At 35.3% G+C, this 20,341-nt stretch overlaps 1 protein-coding gene across 2 annotated transcripts in view; it reads right to left on the bottom strand.

The window, feature by feature from the left end:
• LOC138692799 (monocarboxylate transporter 12) overlaps positions 1–20,341 on the bottom strand; it is a 323,250-nt gene that overhangs the window by 15,361 nt on the left and 287,548 nt on the right. For both annotated transcript variants that reach the window (XM_069816017.1, XM_069816016.1), the window contains exons 2-5: positions 19,409–19,542; positions 4,123–4,249; positions 3,895–4,038; positions 1,867–2,072 (exon numbers count right to left, since the gene is read on the bottom strand). In XM_069816017.1, coding sequence (XP_069672118.1) covers positions 1,867–2,072; positions 3,895–4,038; positions 4,123–4,249; positions 19,409–19,513 — 582 coding nt within the window. In that variant the 5' untranslated portion in view covers positions 19,514–19,542. The remainder of the gene's footprint in view (positions 1–1,866; positions 2,073–3,894; positions 4,039–4,122; positions 4,250–19,408; positions 19,543–20,341) is intronic.

Raw genomic sequence — 20,341 nt, 5'->3', positions numbered from 1 at the left:
TCAACAAGGAGTTCAGTATTTAGTACATTTGTGATTATAAGCACAAAATCGTACTGTTCCTCTTCAAGACGACATAGTTTAGGACAACAGCTGTTCAAATTTATGACATGAACTGACAAAGATATTGCCGGATGATTATAACTATTGAATGAATTACTTGTATGTCTGTTAATAAGTGATGGTATATACAGCGAATGTGCGTCAATAGGAGCACAAGAGCACGTGAAAATCTTCTTTCCGTTAATGCACAACTATTTCTATTATTTAATGTCATACTGACGTACTGGGAATGTATAATATCCAAATCGAGTTGTTTAAACTTCCCATAACTTTTACAGACTTCTTGTATAAATTTGGCAACGTACGTTCACATGAAAGCCGTGCTCTTTTGAAGAAGGTTACACGACTGGGCACTCATGCGCGGCCACTTATGACTCGTCAAGAGCACAAGACGTTAAGCGAACACTGAATCTATCCTGCAGATGTCAGGTTCGTCGATGCGTTCTTGAGGTAGGAAGAAGTCTATATTTTAGTCTATAGGTGTCAGCATTTCTGGCTGTAGGAGCTTTCATTTTGTATGTACAGTGCTGCTACGGGAGTGTAGTTTGTGAATTACCATACTTCAGAGTACTTTAGTTAGCTGTATGTACCATGCTATGACATATAACCGGTATCCTACAAGACAAATATGGTGAGCAAACTAAAATAAAATAATTGGGGTTTCATTATTATTGTATGTGTGTGTCTAATGTCTACCCACTTTATTTTGCGTGATTCGGGTTCCGCATATTGCGGATAGATGGCAGGACTGTGACCCATTTGCAAATTGCACACGACATCAGCGGGCCACGTTAAGCATGATGTGTATCTATGAAGAGTTACGTCGTGTACTAGAGACAGTGTATGTTAAGTGTTCGTGTAAGTGTAGTGTGGGGAATGGGTGAGGATAATGAAGGTGAGGAAGGGAGGAGAGGAAACCCGGTGCCGACACGTAGCCTACTTCTGTCGATTGTTGTTAATATAAATTTTGAACTTATATGTGGTCTTTTTTCGATAGTGAGACGCTGGAATCATGACATTTACATTGAACCTATAAATTCTGACTAATGATTTCAAGGTCCCTTCGGTTTTGGAACACAAAATTGTGAACATACGCAATATTTTATCACGAGCAGCCACTGGGTATATGTTGTTATACTGTGTTCTGTATTACTCGACCGAGCTCACCGGAGTCCTGCAGCCCAGAGCGCCACTTGTACCGCTTCTGCGTTCGTAATATGTCATCGCTATAGTTTACATTACGCCCGCGGCTCCACTCGCCTCGGTCGAGTAATAAATACAGCCGCAACTGCAGTCCTCGCCAAGGACACACGCACCGATACATAGGTAAACCAAATCAATAACTCTGTAGTTATTAAACTTTGACCGAATCTGTATCTATAGCACAGTAAAACAACCCAGCAACTAGGTTGGACACTGTGGTTGTAGAATAGTCTTCCGTAATGAAATTTCACTGAATCCTAGAGTTGCTCGTTCAAACCAGCCGAAGACGATGTCTTTTGATGGACTATAAACATATTTAGACTACCTTCCTTTGAAAAGCAATGCAAAGTGGGAGACCATCTCGTATATTTACGGCACGCAAAATAACCAAATATGTATCACTCATATGAAAATACAATTCTGAAGAAAGCACAAGTGGCTTGTATGGCTGGGCTAAGTGCATGCTTGTCTCTTTCCTCACCTTTAAACTATTCATCCACACTAACTAATCCTACCTAATGAAGGAGCATCTCACTCAGAATATGCTAATGAAATAATTTTGTATTTGCATATCTCTGACTTATTTATCATACTGCCACGTACCAGAGAATGAAGGGCCAGGCCTCCAAGAAAGAGGACGGTGCCTTTGTAGCCGTATTCGTCGAGCAGGGATCTGACTATCTGCGGCATCGCCATCTGGCCCAGTCCTGTGCCCGCCAGGCCCAGCCCAACTGCCCGACCACGTCTCGAACTGAAGTAGGAGTTCACTGCTACGAAAGTTGCCGGATTCAGTAAACCGAGCCCCAGACCTGCAACATAGAGATTCATTGCTTTATACGACAGATAATCGATAACTTCCAATATGAATTAAACGACCTTTTGGATGATGATCCTCTTTGGGAAAGACACTGCTGTGGTATGACGGAGCATCGATTCAATTTAACTTGAACGTTCGCGAGTTGTTACACATAAGCTTCCACAACAGTGTATTGGCCATGGGTTACCAACACTATGACCTCCCAGATCCCCCGACTTCAATCATTGGATTTTTTTGGAGATATCTAAAATTTTTTGTATATTTCAGCCCTGTTGATAATGTTAACTAACTCCGTAAATGAATTGTAAATGGCTGTCAACGCTTTAGAGAACGTATACGTTTGTCGTTGAAGAAACGTGATGATGCCTACTTCACCATGAACGATGACATACCTTCTAATGAATTCATGATCCTTTTATGATTGTAAATTCAATTAATCTCCTTGTAATGTATTGTGTATTTGTGTATAACTTTTGACTTGTTCCATATCTCAAAGCTACAATGCTGATATAATAATTATGGAATACAATAAATGAAATGTTTTCTGTACCGTAATTTTTCTGGCCCTCAAGCCTATACCTTTTGTTTATGGTGTAAATGTTTTCCTATTCAAAGTCATTAGTATAACACTTTATTTGAAAATAACTTGTAAATCACATTCTGTGACAACAGGAATAAATTCGCTACCCGTAAATAATAACGTAGACTTATTAATCTAGAGCCCAGATGTTTAGACATTTATACCAGTTAAAATAGGCAGGCAAAACCGTAATAAAAAGTCATAATAATCTTCGAAAAAAGCATTATAAATTTTGAAAAGGCATAATATATTTTAGCAATAAATTTAAACTATATTCACATAACTCACATATTTATTTCGTAGGTGACATATGTTGACTTATAAGACTTATTCGTGATAAACAGTCTTTTCAGAAACCTTACATAACAAAACTGTTCCATCGGTTGAAAACACATGGGCACCAAATTCACTAACGTAAGCATGAAGTTTACTTTTCAGTGGCTTACTGAATTAGGAATTCTAGCTAACCGATCTTATATCTTCTGTTACCCGACAATAACTGACTGTTCCTCACTAAAATTTCTTTCTCCTACAATAATAAACACGTGTAGCACAAAACTGTAACATTAGTAACAGTAAAATTTGAAAATATGAAAGCAAACAATTATTGGAAATGCAACGTGGCAACTTGTATGAGAACGAGCTTAATATTTAAGATTATAAAGCTGATTGTTGGTATCGAGAAGACATGACAATATTATACTTGTAACTGTGGATTGTCGATCATTATTCATATTACACTAATATTATCAAAGCACGATATTAGCAGATTAAGCACCGAAATAAATTACTTTTATTTACTATTGTTAGTAAAGTTAGTCATTGTTCCAAATATTTAAATTTCATACACATTACATTACAATTAATTACAAAATTGCAAATAAACAAGAAATATTGCTTTAAAATGACAAAAAAGGCATTTATTAGTAAGAAACACTTTAAAAAGGCAAAATAGGCAAAATAAAAAATGGCCCTATTACTTTGATTTACTCCAAATCACATTGATATCTATGCAAATAATGATTTACTTCCACCCATTTTGCCAAACATTCGGACTTTACTACAGATATAAGAGTGTATTGTTTGTTACAATATTATTACCCTAAGTATTTAGTTATCGTTGACATAGTATGATATCTACGTAAACATAAATATGGAGTGATAACAGATACAAATGTGAACGTCCTACTAAGTGACTGCTGCCTCCCTTTGTTGAATAGCAGTGCATGAATACCTGCGAGGATGCTGTATGTGATGATCATTTGCCACATGTAGGTGGCACCGCTGGTTAGAATGACGCCGGAAGCCACAAGAATCCCGCCGACCACAGCGGCCTTCCGGTAAGAGAACTGTTTGATCATCGGCCCGATCAGGAAGCCTTAAAACAACGACAGCCTTTGATTAGACGCTATTGTGCGCAGTGATCCGGTGCACTTCGAGGTGTTCATTCAAATTAACTCACCAGAAAGATTGGTAACAGCACTCATGAGGTTCATGATGACGGCAGCCCCTGTCGTGCCGTGTCCCATAGAGATAATCAAGTCTCCGTAGAGAAGACCGAACACAGATACCATAGACTGATTCGTCATCTGAAAGTAAACATAAATTTAATACAATATACTAGATATTAGAATTATAGCTTTCGCATTTATTTATTTATTTGTAATATATAATTGGGTTGTTTAAACTGTATTTTTAAACAAAATTAATATTCCCTATTATTTCGGAAACATTTATTATTTATTTATTTATTTAACCTGGTACAGATAAGGCCATCAGGCCTTCTCTTCCCCTCTACCAGGGGATTACTACTACAATATTAAGAAAACAATTACAATTATAATTACAATTAATATGAAATTTACAAATACAATAAAATCAAAGTACTAAAAAATTAACTGATTAATAAAAGCTAAACAGTTTATTGTAAAAGTTAAGAATAGAGAAGCATTTCTTTTATTGATTAAGTACAAATTAAACCTACTCTACGCAGTAAGAAAATGCTTAATAAGCTTGCTTTTGAACGCTACTAAATTCCGACAGTCTCTGATGTCACTGGGTAGGGTATTCCACAAGCGCGAGAGCGAGATTTTGTATTATGATGAATACGATGATGTCTCATGTGTTGGTATGGCTAGTATGCGGCTATTTTGCGTGCGTGTGAAGAGATTATGATATGATGACAGGTAACTGAAACGGGAGGCAAAGTAGGTAGGTGTAGAAGTGTGAAGGACTTGGAAAAGGAGAACAAGAGAATGAAAATTTCTACGTTCGTTAAGCCGTAACCAGTTTAGAGTTTGGAAGGATGGGGTAATGTGGTCAGCGCGACGGACATCGCAGGCGAAGCGAACACAAGAATTATGAACACAACACGTTGTAATTTTTGCGACTGGTTGACATTGAGGTCAGTCAGTAGAAAATCACAATAATCGAAGTGGGGCATTACTAGTGTTTCCACTAGTATTTTCTTGAGTGATAGCGGAAGGAATTTTCGAATGCTGTTTAAGGAATGTAGTATGGAAAGCACTTTTTTGGTAATATGGGTTACTTGGTTATTCCAGTTTAAATGCGTATCAAAGTAAACTCCAAGGTTTTTAACACAGGAAGCTATTGGTTTTAAACTTCAGAACTAAGGAAGAGACTAGTGAAATACTTTGTGTGAAGATAAGCGATTAGAAGCAATTGAAACGTGAACATGGAGAAGAATGGAGTGTCTGAAATGGACAGAGTAAGACATGAAGCTGTGTTGGAAAGAGTAGGCGAGGAAAGAATGATGTTGAAACTGATCAGGAAAAGAAAAAGGAGTTGGTTGGGTCACTGGCCAAGAAGAAGCTGCTTACTGAAGGATACACTGGAAGGAATAGTGAACGGGAGAAAAGTTCGGGGCAAAAGAAGATACCAGATGATAGACGACATTAAGATATATGGATCGTATGCGGAGACTAAGATGAAGCAGAAAATTAGAGATTGGAGAATGCAGGATTGTCAGTGAAAGACCTGTCCTTGGACAGAAAACTATGAATGAATGAAAATCTTCGTATACATATCATTTTATTTGAATATGTATTTTGAGAAAGAATCAATAATAATAATAATAATAATAATAATAATAATAATAATAATAATAATAATAATAATATCGTATTTCATACAAAAAGAATCGTCACACAAATATTCACTAACGTAGTCCTATCTCACATACATAGTCTCCTCTCTTCAGAAAGCTTTAATTTTGGACACCTGTCATATGGTTATAATAATTCTTTTATATCATACGACAGTAAATTTGGATGTGTATGTAGGAACTTAAAAACCTAAGTGTACGCATTTTCAGATATATTTTGTGAAGAAAACTGTAAAGACAACGACAATAATAATAATAATAATAATAATAATAATAATAATAATAATAATAATAATAATAATAGCAAGATCAAAGAGAATAAACTCAGAAGAGAATGAAGAAGAAAATCAATATATTATACATATCGAAGACGGTAATAAGCACGAAGGTGAATTAAAGCATAGCAGAAATGATGCTTCATTTTTAAGGCACTTTCATTTGCAGAATTCAATGTGAGTGAGAAATAACCGCTCAATTTTTCCTAAGCTCCTATCAGGCTGAATCTACTACATGGGATCCACAGATTTAATATCTTCTAGGAGGAAACGAGGTAAGGGTAATACATTGCTCCTCCAATTTAGTAGAATGCGTTTGAGTCTAAAGAAAGGAGCAATACAGTACAACGTGGTCTGTTGTCGTGACGAGAAGTCCAAGCCCCCGCATACCGATCAGGCATCATGTCACAAACACGTTCACGTCTGAGTATTTTTCACAAAGTAAACATTATTCAACGCCTTGGAAACGGCGCAAATAGTAACGATTTTGATAAAGAGTTTTAAGGTAATATTTACTTATTTACTTATGTATTTACTTATTTAGTTTTTACTTATTTATTTATCGATATATATTCATTTATTTACTTTATGATACGTTGTCTATATTAACGTTGTATCAGATTCGATTTCGTAATGAATTAATAACTCTTAAATACCCATTCCAATACGATAGATTTTTTTACTGTACATAATATTCCTTGGCTTTCACGTATATTGGCCTTTAAAATCCATCGTCTTCAGGAGAGTTTCTACCCGAAAACCTCTGATCTAATGTTTAGCACGGTAACGGCTAGCTCATCTTGGACCCAACTAAGATGGGGACTAGTTGAAGACTACAAGACAATGAAAACTAGTTGAAGATGAAACTGGAGAAGAAAGTGAAAATGAAGAGAAATATTAAATTTAAATTAATGCTGATACAAAGATAAGGAAACACAGGTAAATAAAATGATCTAGATCATAAGGATGAAGAACAAGATGATGATGATGATGATGATGATGATGATGGTGATTATAGACGACATTGATGAGGAGGAAAAGGAGGAGGAGGCACAAATATTGATCATGTAAGACAAGATGGAAATGAATAACGTATGTGTTGGTGTGAGTAGAAGTTCGACATTGTACGGTAGTTAAGACAACCTGAAATTAATTTCTGTAGGAAATTGTATAATTTGTATCTCACTTCCGATCATTTCTGACAGAGGCTGTTAATGCTCTTAAAGTTATGGAGGAACCTGACAGCTTGCGTGCAAATTACTCAAAATCTGTATGAATCCATTACGTGGGGAGGGCCTGCTTCCCTTTGACGTCACCAACAAAGCAAAGGACATACACAAATTCTGATACCTTGCGTTCTTACCGGCTGCCAGGCGAACATTAAAGGGGCCCGTGCAACGACTTCCTAGTATTCAAAGCAACTGAACGTTTTGCGTTAGTTTCAATTACTCACGTTCTAAGTTCCTGAAGAAGTAAAAATCTTAAATCGGTGTTCAATCATCTCTAATATTCTCACAAAATTAATTTGAATGACTTTCTCGACAGATTCCATGAAATTTTTTGGTTGACAATTTAATTCCTAACAGGTGTTATCCGATTACACAGGATTGCAAAATTAAATTTTGGTTCAAGGCTTTTAATATCGAAGGTTGATTTTGATTAATTGTTGGCTTCTGTTGAAGAATCTGAAGTCAGATTTTGCCTATCACGTATGGAAAAAATATATAAGAATTTCAAGAATTGCCATATTTTTAGCTCCAGTCACGCATTATTAACACATTTAAATATATAAATCAATTAATCTTTGAAAATGTCTATACAGTAAACAAAATCAAACAGCAATTCACAATTTAGGTTCAACTCATTCCAAGTCTCATGCAGACACTTTATTTTTCAATACCGCTTCCTCTTCACCTGGAAGTTCTGTCTTCGAGATTGTCTTCTATGTTGTAGCTCCACATTTTCTCCTTTTATAGACCAACAGTAGTCAGCCATCATCACTTCATCCCACCTGCCTTGATAATGCTTTTCTATTTCTTTCAAGTATTGATGTACCCTTTCTCCGTGTTTTTCGCTATAATCTCTCAGACACACAGGGAAGAAGTCAAGATGGGCATGATGGAAATTAATTTCAATGCTCATATTGCATCCTAAATTGTTCATAGCTACCAACATATTTTATGTAATATTTTTTAAATATGGATTTTCCTATTCCCCAAGGAATTGTCAACCACATTCTTAAATCCTGTCTAACCCAGTTTTTCTTATTGGATCATTAAATTTTCAAAGTAATCTTAATCAAATTATTATCATAGGACTGTAATGCTTCTGTGCACTTCTAGATAACTCGAGAAGTATAGATTGTGCCACAATAGATCGTGTTCAATCACTTTACGACAGATTACATCATTGCAGTATACGATTACGCGCGGAATTTAAATATAGCGCACTTAAGAAATTACATAAAAACTGTGGAGTGTTTTGAAGAAAATGAATTTCATTTTTGCAGAGAGCATGAAAAAGTCATTCAAAATTACCCTTCGTCATGTAAAATGCCAAAACATGGCAACCCTGTGTTATTTAGGCTTCACATTTCTTTCCAATAATGTCAGGACGAGTATTAGCAATTAGTAGTATTAGTGGTACTGGTAATAGCAGTAGTTAGAAATAATTCTAGTAACGGTAGTGATAGTAGCTGTAATAACTAATAAATTTAAATATAGCGCACTTAAGAAATTACATAAAAACTGTGGAGTGTTTTGACGAAAACGAATTTCATTTTTGCAGAGAGCATGAAAAAGTCATTCATAATGACCCTTCGTCATGTAAAATGCCAAAACATTGCAACCCTGTGTTATTTAGGATTCACATTTCATTCCAATAATGTCAGCACGAGTATTCTCAATTAGTAGTATTAGTGGTACTGGTAATAGCAGTAGTTATAAATAATTCTAGTACCGATAGTGATAGTAGCTGTAATAACTAATAAATTTAAATATAGCGCACTTAAGAAATTACATAAAAACTGTGGAGTGTTTTGACGAAAACGAATTTCATTTTTGCAGAGAGCATGAAAAAGTCATTCATAATTACCCTTCGTCATGTAAAATGCCAAAACATGGCAACCCTGTGTTATTTAGGCTTCACATTTCATTCCAATAATGTCACCACGAGTATTAACAATTAGTAATATTAGTAGTACTGGTAATAACAGTAGTTAGAAATAATTCTAGTACCGGTAGTTATAGTAGCTATAATAACTAATAACTAATAAATTTAAATATAGCGCACTTAAGAAATTACATAAAAACTGTGGAGTGTTTTGAAGAAAATGAATTTCATTTTTGCAGAGAGCATGAAAAAGTCATTCATAATGACCCTTCGTCATGTAAAATGCCAAAACATGGCAACCCTGTGTTATTTTAGGCTTCACATTTCTTTCCAATAATGTCAGGATGAGTATTCGCAATTAGTAGTATTAGTGGTACTGGTAATAGCAGTAGAAATAATTCTAGTACCGGTAGTGGTAGTAGCTGTAGTAACTCTAACAGTAGTAGGAACGGTAAGAATTATAAGGCAGTAGCCGTAGTTTCGGGAATAATAATAAAAGTAATTGCTGTGGTAGGGATAGTAGTAACAGCAGCGCAGCGATGGCAGTAACAGTCGCAGTATTAGTACTAATATCAGCAACATTAATAATAGAGTCCAGCTTTATGGAATCGCCGTTGAAATTTTGTCCGAATGTCACCATACGACGACCCCTCTAGCCTCCACATCACCATAGCAACCTTTTCTGGTAAGCTGAAGATCATGCAGATTCAGTTAGGCCTACTTGTAACGACAGAACACGTCTTTAGCTGTTGTCACAAGGCCAATGCCTGGACTCCAGCAGCAATTGCAATGTTTAGAAATACAGTGTACTTGCAATTTATTACCATACACATCTTACCCCCGAAACGCCCTATTTCTACAAATTCGGTATTTAATTTCTGGACAACCTGCACAAGCCAGAACCTCAATCAGAAGTAGCTCGTTATGTATTGTATATTTCTATAGCTAACTGATGAATTCTAGGTATATGCTGTAAATTGAATTAATCTGCTTGCTATGCATTGTATATTTTATAGCCCAACTAATGGATTGTATATGCTTGTAAATGGAATTAATCTGTTTTCTATGTACAGTATTTTTTGTAGAGCCACCAGTGTAGTTCAGTCGGCAAACTCGCTTGCTTGCTGATCCGGAGCTGTATTCGGGCTTGGGTTAGATTCCCGCCTGAGCTGATTGTCTGGTTGACTTTTAGCTGAGGTTTTCCATAATCGTAAAGCAAAAATCAGGTAATCAATGTCGAATTCTCGGCCTTACCTCAGCTCGCAAAAAAATTTGCTCTTGACTTACTCCAAATCTAATATAAACTATGGGATAGAATAAATTCAAAGAAAAAGAATGAAAATAAGAGTAATAGCCACAGTAGGATCATAAGCAGTAACAGTAGTTGTGTAAGTAAGTGTAGCGGTTATAGCAGAAGTAAATTTAGTAGTAGTAGTAGTAGTAGTAGTAGTAGTAGTGTGTGAACAGTATAGAGCAGAACAGGTTTCACGGCCGGCCGGATATGCGCGCGGAGGTGGGGGGAGAACTCAAGGCCACGCGAGCCGTGAAACCTGTTCTGTTCTACTGTATACTGTTCACCTAGTAGGAGCAGGAGCAGCAGCAGCAGTAGCAGTGCAATTAGAACTAATAGATAATTATTATTTTTTCGCTTTCGTGCTTCTTGAAGAGATATTAGCCTATTTCTACTTAAGCAATGTTTTGAAAATGATTAACGTAAAGAGACATAAACAATAAACAGACGACGAACAATAATATTACTCGCTGTATGATAAAAGAACTGATTTTTGTGAAACAAGTGAAACGTATAATGCAAAATTTATGTGACACCTTGCTGACAACTATTTCTTTATCTTTTCTGTACATAATTTGTTCCTTATCAACTAAAAATAAACTCTTTACCTGTTTTAAATAATCTCGAAACACTGATTGTATCATAAGGACATAAGTAATAGTGATGGCTTTAACCGATATACTATCTGAACCTGAAGATAAAGCATAAATATCATCACACCACATTGTGACAAGTTCAAACACTTATCGTGCCAGACAAAATATTATTATCGGCGAGAATTTTCGTCACAAGGTATTTGAGTCATGCTATGTTAGAACAGTGATATCAACGATTTACTAGAAGTACTCTAAGCGGCATGTGTGATAATTTTCCCTTCCAAGAAAATATTGGGAAATACAGAGAGACCAATATACTACTGAACCATACACAAGAACGAGTGCCGTTATTATGTACACATAGCTAGGTATTAATGACATCAAGAGACATGAGGACATAACAGCTTCAGTGTTGAACGAAATGTTATGCTTTTATCAAGTGAGAATTAACGTAACAATGTAGGATATGTGGAAAAAGTTTCCGAAAGACTGAACTAAGTGATATGTTTTGTTCCACTAGAACAGAGGTCTCCAAAAAGCGTATCGTCATTCGTGCTCTTGATACTGCCCGCCGAACACAGTGTGCTGTAAGGCTAGAGAAGGGGAAGAGACTCGTACCTCAACAGATGGGAGCGATCAGTGTGGGATAGCGACAACGGCTGCTTATGTTTACAAATAATATCATCAAAAGAATAAGAATTGTCATACGTTTGTATATTATTTTGACATATATGAAGGTGGAGCCCCGTCTGTTGCTATAGACACAAGCCATTGCAAATTCAACCTCTTCTGTTCTATGGTGCCTTTCAGTGCCTGGAAAAGATCTTCTCCAATTGTATTTTGTAATTACATCTAGAAGACATTCAGACACACTAAAATGTTTATTAACTCCTCGGATAAAATGGCTAGGTGAGCTTTGTCATTTCTATCTGTGCTTTCGTCCAATGAAAGTGAGTAAGCCACAAACTGGTTAGTTGTGGTTTCGACTTCAGATTCAATTACATTTACAATCTTGAAATTCCTTCTCTGAACTGTAATTGGAAACAATTTAATTTTCTTAAACTTTGACTTTGTTCTGGACACAGTATTTTAGTAACGTCCTGTATGCACGATTTTACAAATGATGCTTGTGTAAAGGGCTTAATTGATTTTCCAATATTCCAAGAAGTCTTTTTTTTTTTGTTTAAGACTAAGGACACGTGTGTGATTTCTGTTTGTATTTCCTTGTTTTATATTTATCAAAATATTTGTAGGCCTACGCATTTCACCTAAAATTAAACAAAAAACTATATGTTTGTCATGCGGAACTGAGTAATATACTGATTATTATGTATAACCAACAGTTATACAGATAGCCTCAAAATAAATTATTCTCACATGTCCAACATGTCTGTAATTGTATGATATTCTTTGTGAAGAGTCGACTATTGTCGTCGCATGTTGAATTTTAACACACGCTTAAGAATTTTCGACAAATTAAGCATTTCACATTCTCCCCACTAACACAAAAAAATGTATCTTCCTATTTATCCTTGATTGTACTACGTCCATGATTAGAAGACATTGTGAAACGGTGGAACACTTTGACCAACACAGTGATAATGGCAGTCCGCACTGCTTTTCGTTTGCTCATAAACATTGAGTACAATACAGGTGGGGATGGGTGAGGCGGATCGCGCTCATTACGTACTGGCTTCGGTTCCGTTCAGGGGCTTACTCGCCAGTAGGCATTTGGAGACTGCACTAGAATTTCCTATATAGTAATAACATTAAATACATAAAGGGAACAAAACAACACACAAGAAGACACCTGAGAGATTACATAAAATAAAATAGACAATTACATACTCAAGATCAAAGACATAAGATAATACAAGGAGGATATATACAACTTCTAAGACATGGAAATTGCTCGAGATAAGCTCGACGTCATACATAATGAGAATATAAACAATTTGGATATCAACGAAATCACTTGAAATGGAATAGCCTATGATGTTATCACAGTCTAGTATATACAGTTACGAAGCTTAATACTTACTAAATATGCAAACATAAACAGTTGAAATATGCATCCATAGATAGTTGCTTACCACCAGGATCGCTACTATCGCCTCATCACAGAGACTTTCCCTGGCAGACCATAAAATGTATTGTACTTTCGATATCGTGTTCTTTTGAAAGAATTAACACCTTCTTTCCAGTATTGAAATATGAAATACATAAGGTTTATATATTATTTTCATAAAATATATATTATATTCTATAAACTCACCTTCTTGGATCTTTCGGAAGGATAACTCTAACCTATTTTTCTTACAATTTATAGTACTACAAACGTCTCCTTGTCCCATATTGTTATTCAAATTATTGTATTTTAGCCACTTACAGTTATTACAACCGATAACGAACTTTTCACAAAAATGCGAAATACGGCAGAGTCAATGCTTTTTCGATCTAGACCAGGCCGTAATGTTTGTTCGGGTTTTCTATTTCAGTGTATGGAGCTCAGTGAAATATTATAACTTTATTGCTTATTATTGAAAAGCTTTATTTAGTGTAATGTGTTACCGGTATAAGTTCCGTTTACTTCTTGTTGCAGAAATAATTACAAAACTGTGTTATTTTAATGTGAAGAGAATTTTACGTGTTAACATAATCTGTTCGCGTCAACATTTCAAGTTTAGAATGGAAGCTATTTTGAGGTTTAATAAAAAAGAATTTATATTGTGATTTCAATTTAGCACATCTACCTTCCTTAATTTTAGATAAAACATTTACCATAACACTCCTATGAAATTAGTGTACGTACAATTGTGTTACTTCATCTCTTAAGTAGTAGATAAATACAATAATTCAGTACTCAATTTTAGTATTAAAATACAGAAAAATTGAATGTCCGGGGTATCATACATGACATTATGCTTAATTATAATGTATGATTGCGAATTTAGGAATATAAGTTAAATATAGTAAACACCTATCATTTTCATATGAATGGCAAGGCATTGGAGATCACTAAATTTGGACAGAAAGGGGCAACTGGTACAGTAAACATAACCTATAATTTCAACATATCTAAATATCCGTGCGGTGCAATTGAAAATTATTTAATCGTGCATAAATGAATGTACAAGAATTTCGCAATATTTAATCGAAATAAAGGCAGGTATTACACATACGAACAACGTAATTTTCACACCATAAATAATATTACATCTTAACTCGCAAGTAAATTATGTCTGAAGTGTGTCATAATCATTGTTTTAAATTTTATTAATGGAATTACACTACATTTTAGAGAAACATATGTTACTGTTTATGCATTCCAACTAATTTATATGGCTGAAACGCCGCCCTTAGTGATCAGGTTAAGCGAGTTACATGGTCTGCCTTACGGCCTGTATTAGATCACGATGGCTGTGGCACAGTTTATTGTTCCTAGTACTCACAGCGCTCCAAGCGGCTAGCAACCATCGCGAGATTTGTAAAAAAAATCACTCCAAGCCTCGTGACTGTATATAGTAGACTGTGATGTTATATAAGCTATACGAATACAAAAATATAAGGGTCTAACAAGATTGTGCTTAATAGTAACTTATCACTGAATTAATTTAAAGAACGTTACAAAACATTATTCAACGAGTATAAAAAGTGACAAACTAAACAAAATAGTAAATAAACAAAATGTGTAAGGATATTCTTACCAGCTTTACAATTTTGTCGTGATGAAGTTTAAATATATGTACCCAATTTTATATACAAGAATTACATAGGCTCATGCATATCCAGGGTGTTTGAAAAGTGATGGTCTATAATTTACAAATGAAAAGTACAAACTAACATAAGTAATAAAGCTCCAATACACATTGGTCCGAAAATATACCGTTGTCGAGATATATACATATTCTATTGAGATTCCTCGCTGACTACAGAGTTATCAAAATTGTATCTTAAATCCAATGCACGGGTCTTCTGACCGTACGTGTTGTGTAAAACAAGTCCTACTTTGTAGGTTTCACCCCCGTCACCTGTCATTAGATCCAACCACTCTCCAAAGGAACACGTAGATTAAAATGAAAATAGCACAAACAAAACACATTATATAATGTATTCTAACCTAAAACAGACATAAAAGTGTATAATTGACTAAGAGCAGACGTGCAAACATCCCTAACTGAATTCTATCTAGAGCAGTTGTTCAAAATGCGTGATCTAGGAGGCCACGGTAAAAGCATTCTTCTGCCTCACGGTTAATTTGCGGACCAATATTAGTTAGAGCTTTTTTGTTTGTTTCAGTTTGTAATTTTCATTTGTAAATAATTGACTATCACTTTGGAAACACTCCGTATATATTGTAGTTTTCATTTAACAATAATTTAGGCCTATATACAAATTAAATACAGACTTCATAAAGTCAATTTTACGTAAATTATATGAAGCGATTTCTTATTCTGTCAGAACATATTCGTCTACATAAACTTCATTATCGTTAACTGAAATTTAAAAATTGCAGCTTCATTTATGCACTGTTGTAGACTACTGTATATTATCACTTGCACCATTCAGAAATAAAACTTTTTATAATTGAAACAATTATTTTGATCTAGGCCTACTCATAAACCATTACAAATCACTCAAATAAAATTATATTCGTTTTTATTACCTACTGCAACATTATGTCTATTGTTATGATTTCAAGTCTATATGCGTATTACTTTCTTAACATCGCTGCGCTAATCAAAACATTCATGTTTAAAGTTCATACAACTGTATCTTTCTGAATGAAAAAAAAACTCTGTCATCCTGTGTCTGAAAGACGCACAGTATAAAAAATGAGCTTTAGAACGTAGATAGGATATCTTATATAGACATAAGTACTCATAATAATGCGTTTCTTCAGCAGTCTAGCTCTGTCTGGTGGCCCAGATCATCTATTCCTATTATATTTGTTATTTATCGGAATTAGAATATGATCTATATAATTATTTATGAAGTGTTATACATCATTAGTTTCCTCATTCAGGATAAATTTAATTGTATTAAATAAAAAATAGGCTGGAACTGTTCCTAGGCCTACTGTTGACCTCGCTACGGTCAAAACACATGTTCAAATTTCATCGAAAAACATCCGTTTAAAATCAAACAGTTCTCTATCCTCCCGTACCTTTGCCGCTTTGGTAGTTGAAAAAGCAGTTGCTGACAACGACCACTGACCTGAGTTCAAATCTCAACAATGACGGAGTTTCATTTGTGTCCACAAAGCCAAGTTTGTGAGATTTTTTCTTGTGGTACTCAGTCTTTTCCCCTCATCGTTTCACAAACACTCCCCATAATTCACCTTTCATTATTATCTGCCTCGAAAAAATGGGTACGACTTGTGTTCGCGTGACGCCGAATCGATCTCCGTTATGGTGGGTATTCTACGCTGTTTGCTTAAATATTCGTAGATGATTGTGATGGTGTATTAAAGACGATACATAGATTTGCGTAAGATTCACCAGAAACCACCCAGGTTATTCTTTTCCTGACTGAGATATGACTACCCATGTAGATCTGTGAGACACGGTAGATAGATCACCATCAGAGATATGGTGTACGGATTTGATGGCCGGAGAAGAATGTCCAGTGTGGCGGATGGTGGAGCCGGCTTAGCCAGGCAGCACATCGGCACTCAAACCATTCATTTACGAGTAATCAGAAAGCCTATTTGAGCGGAAATGCTTATGAATGCTTCATGTTCAGCCCGATAATCATCTCTATATCTTTATCCCATGTCTAAACGAACATTATAAATTAGCTTTAGAAAATAAGTAGAAATCAACATCAACTGGATAATTGTGACTTTAATTTTTGGTTTAAACCTGAATGTGAAATATGCCTAACTCTCCTAGAAATCATCACCCTTGACCAGGTTTAAATTCTGAACTTTGGCTCCAATAGAGGCTATAGAAAGGATTGTTTGTACTAGTGTTTAATAGTATTGAAATGAATGGCTAATAATGAAAGAACTACGAGATAGTGATAGAGTAAATCTGTTTGGTAAATAGGAAAGACACTGTTGATAGAGTGGTAGGGTTTGCGTACTAATTCATGAAACGCTTAATCCGTGTTTTCCAACAAATTAAAGCGCTTTTAGCAACATGGCTAACAATTTCCGCGAACAATCTATCTTTACTCTTGCTCGGCTACGTAATGGACAAGGCCGTAACGTACTCGATCGCTTTTGCCAGCTTTAATGTGTCTGGTGTAATGTACCCTGATATATTCCTTTACCCCGGCGTAAATTTTGCCAATAACTTGTTTTATTTAATGGTGCTAATTGCAACAGGTATTTTATTGGAATGTGAGATCTAGTAGAATTGTCTATTTGCTGCCCTATTTGTCACACAGAAAATAAAACCAATTTTGGTGTCTATAAAAAGCAATAACATGTAAATTAAATGAATCACAGCAAGGGAGGAAGACTGAATTAGAGGTTACCGCACAAAATACACTGTGTCATTTAAAGCTGAATATGTTACATAGAAGAGATTACTTCCCCGACAATTTGGCATACGGACTGCAGCCATCTGAAAGAAGTGGATGTTTATTGGAATTTCATAAATTATTATTCCGTTATGTATATATTCTTCCTTCAAAGTAAGTTACTCTATTCATTATAAACACTGAAAGTTGGATTTTTGTTTACACAGTTTCATTGCAAGACAGCCCATGGAGGGGAAAAGCCTACGAATCGACTGCTGGCATTACATTCACATGACTCAGCAAAGATGAACGATCATCCACTCAGTATAGAGTAACGTTTTGTTAGCGCGATGATCGACCAGTCTTTGTAGGTGGCTTTCGAAACTGGACTTAGCTAATCGATGTAGCTACCTCATAATATTGGGTGAGCACCGGCTCCATACCTACTTACTTATAGCTTTTAAGGAACCCGGAGGTTCATTGCCGCCCTTACATAAGCCCGTCTCGGTCCCTATCCTGTGCTAGATTAATCCATTCTCTATCATGTCCTTCTTGCTATCCACTGACTACTAATAGTTTAAATAAATTGAATATTAATTGCTACTTTGAGCTGTATTTTACAGAATGTTTACTTTAACCCTCATTACCCATTTTTGACTTACACCACTTCTGCTCTGAACGGCTCATGTAATACAATTTGTCTTAATTTAAATTTACAATTTTTATAAAATCCATACAAAACTTTTTAAATTTAATACTACAATTATACTACAGTAGAACAATTATAACTGACACGATTAGGATATCTAAATATAAATTTGTTATATATTCTTGGGCCTAAATTACTACTATGATTAAATAATGTAGCAGTGTTGCATTTTGTTTCGAACAATCTTAAAGAATTCATACCTTTTGTTTCATAACTATGAGAATACAATACAAAATTATTTCGATTTTCATGTATGAATTTTATTAATACAATGTAATAAATTTGTCTTATTTTAAGAACATTAAAGTCTAAAAACAATTTTTGAGATGGGAAATCAATAGATTTATGAAGACATATTTTAAATATTTCCTTCTGTAATAAATAAAGTGGATTAAAATTGGATTTAAATAAGCTACCCCACCCTATAATTCCATACATAATTACCGATTGATGAATGATAGAAACGTTTTAATTAAGGATGATGAAATGAACATGAATCATTTTAAAAAGTACAATTATTGAAGGTACAATGTTGGCAAACAAACAAATAAATACTAGGGAGGTAATGACACTGTAGAATAACCAGCCGTGATTGGTTGAAATATGTCTTTCCGTACCGTTTTGTTTGCAAAAAGTATGACGTAGTAAAAGTGTAATAAATAGTCTTTGAAATTCAATCAATATATCTTTTTGTTTTTTTTTTTTTTACTTGGTTATTTAACGACGCTGTATTAACTACGAGGTTATTTAGCGTCGATGGAATTGGTGATAGCGAGATGATATTTGGCGAGGTGAGGCCGAGGTTCGCCATAGATTACCTGACATTTGTCCTACGGTTGGGGAAAACCTCGGAAAAAACCAACCAGGTAATCAGCCCAAGCGGGAATCGAACCCGCACCCGAGCGCAACTCTGGATCGGCAGGCAAGCGCCTTAACCGACCGAGCCACGCCGGTGGCTATCTTTTTCTTGAAATGCTTTCAATTAGGCCTATGATTGATATAGGCCTATATCTGTTTGCTATAGATGTTTCTGAACATTGGCCATCTCCCGTGTAAATCAGAATAAAAACGCATAGCCTAATGTAAATATGCCTACTACGGTCTTTCTGAAAACTGACGTCAAAATAGGTACGGGAAGAAAACGATAGTCTAATCATTGTAGACTTGCACTCACGTTTGTGATGGCGACTCCCAACACGACCATCCATCCCCAGCCTCCGTCAGGCGGCTCCATCTCCTTCTTCGGTCTGTGCTCGGGAATGGCTCTCAGAATCGTCATGATGTTTTCCCTTTTCGAATCGGAAGACCCTGTTAAAAAAAAGTAAGCCATTATTTGAGCCTCAATTGTTTGAATTTCACTAATGCGGAACGCAGAAAATACGCTATTCATGGTAATTCTGCAATATGTTGATTTCACTGCAATTATGTGCAAAATTAACAAATAGTATTGAGGTTAGGCATTTTAACGCTCACTAACAGCATGTTTACTAATTGCTCCCATTCAGGATTAAACAAAATTGTGTTAAATGATTTGGATTCTATTGTGCACACAATGAAATTGGACTAAATCCTTCTCATAACTCAATTTAATCAGCAATGCCGCCCAATAAATAATGCAGTTGGTTATTATGTCAACTCATTGTTTAAAAGTTCTTATTTTTATGATGTTAAACATAAAAAATGTACAGCTTTTGCCATTTACATAACAGCAAAAGTGTTTGCTGCTTTGCTGCAATATACTGGAAAACAACATAAATGCTCTCTCCACTGTAGAATATATTAAACGCAAATTTTTCTACAAAATATTTCGAAGTACTTTATCAGACAACAAAATCAAAAAATTAGAGAACAAAGATGGTTGCTAAAGGAAAAAAATAAAGCAGGCTTCCGTGTTCAATTAAACTGAAAATACTGAGAAGTGGAATGATCGGTTCTCCTTTGTTTGTAACTCAATACAATTTATATAAAGTTTATCTTTTGCATGGTATCCAGGACATGGAATTCCACCGTCTCAACTGGATTCACGTTAAATTATTTCACTTTCCTATTTCTCTAGAATTGAGTATTGAGTGGCTAGGGGAGGTTTAGGGACGACCCTTAAGCACAT

This window comes from Periplaneta americana, chromosome 17, assembly GCF_040183065.1.
Source record: "Periplaneta americana isolate PAMFEO1 chromosome 17, P.americana_PAMFEO1_priV1, whole genome shotgun sequence".
Classification (NCBI taxonomy): domain Eukaryota; kingdom Metazoa; phylum Arthropoda; class Insecta; order Blattodea; family Blattidae; genus Periplaneta; species Periplaneta americana.
Note: the sequence above shows the minus strand (reverse complement) of the source record. Positions and strands in the feature narration are given on the sequence as shown.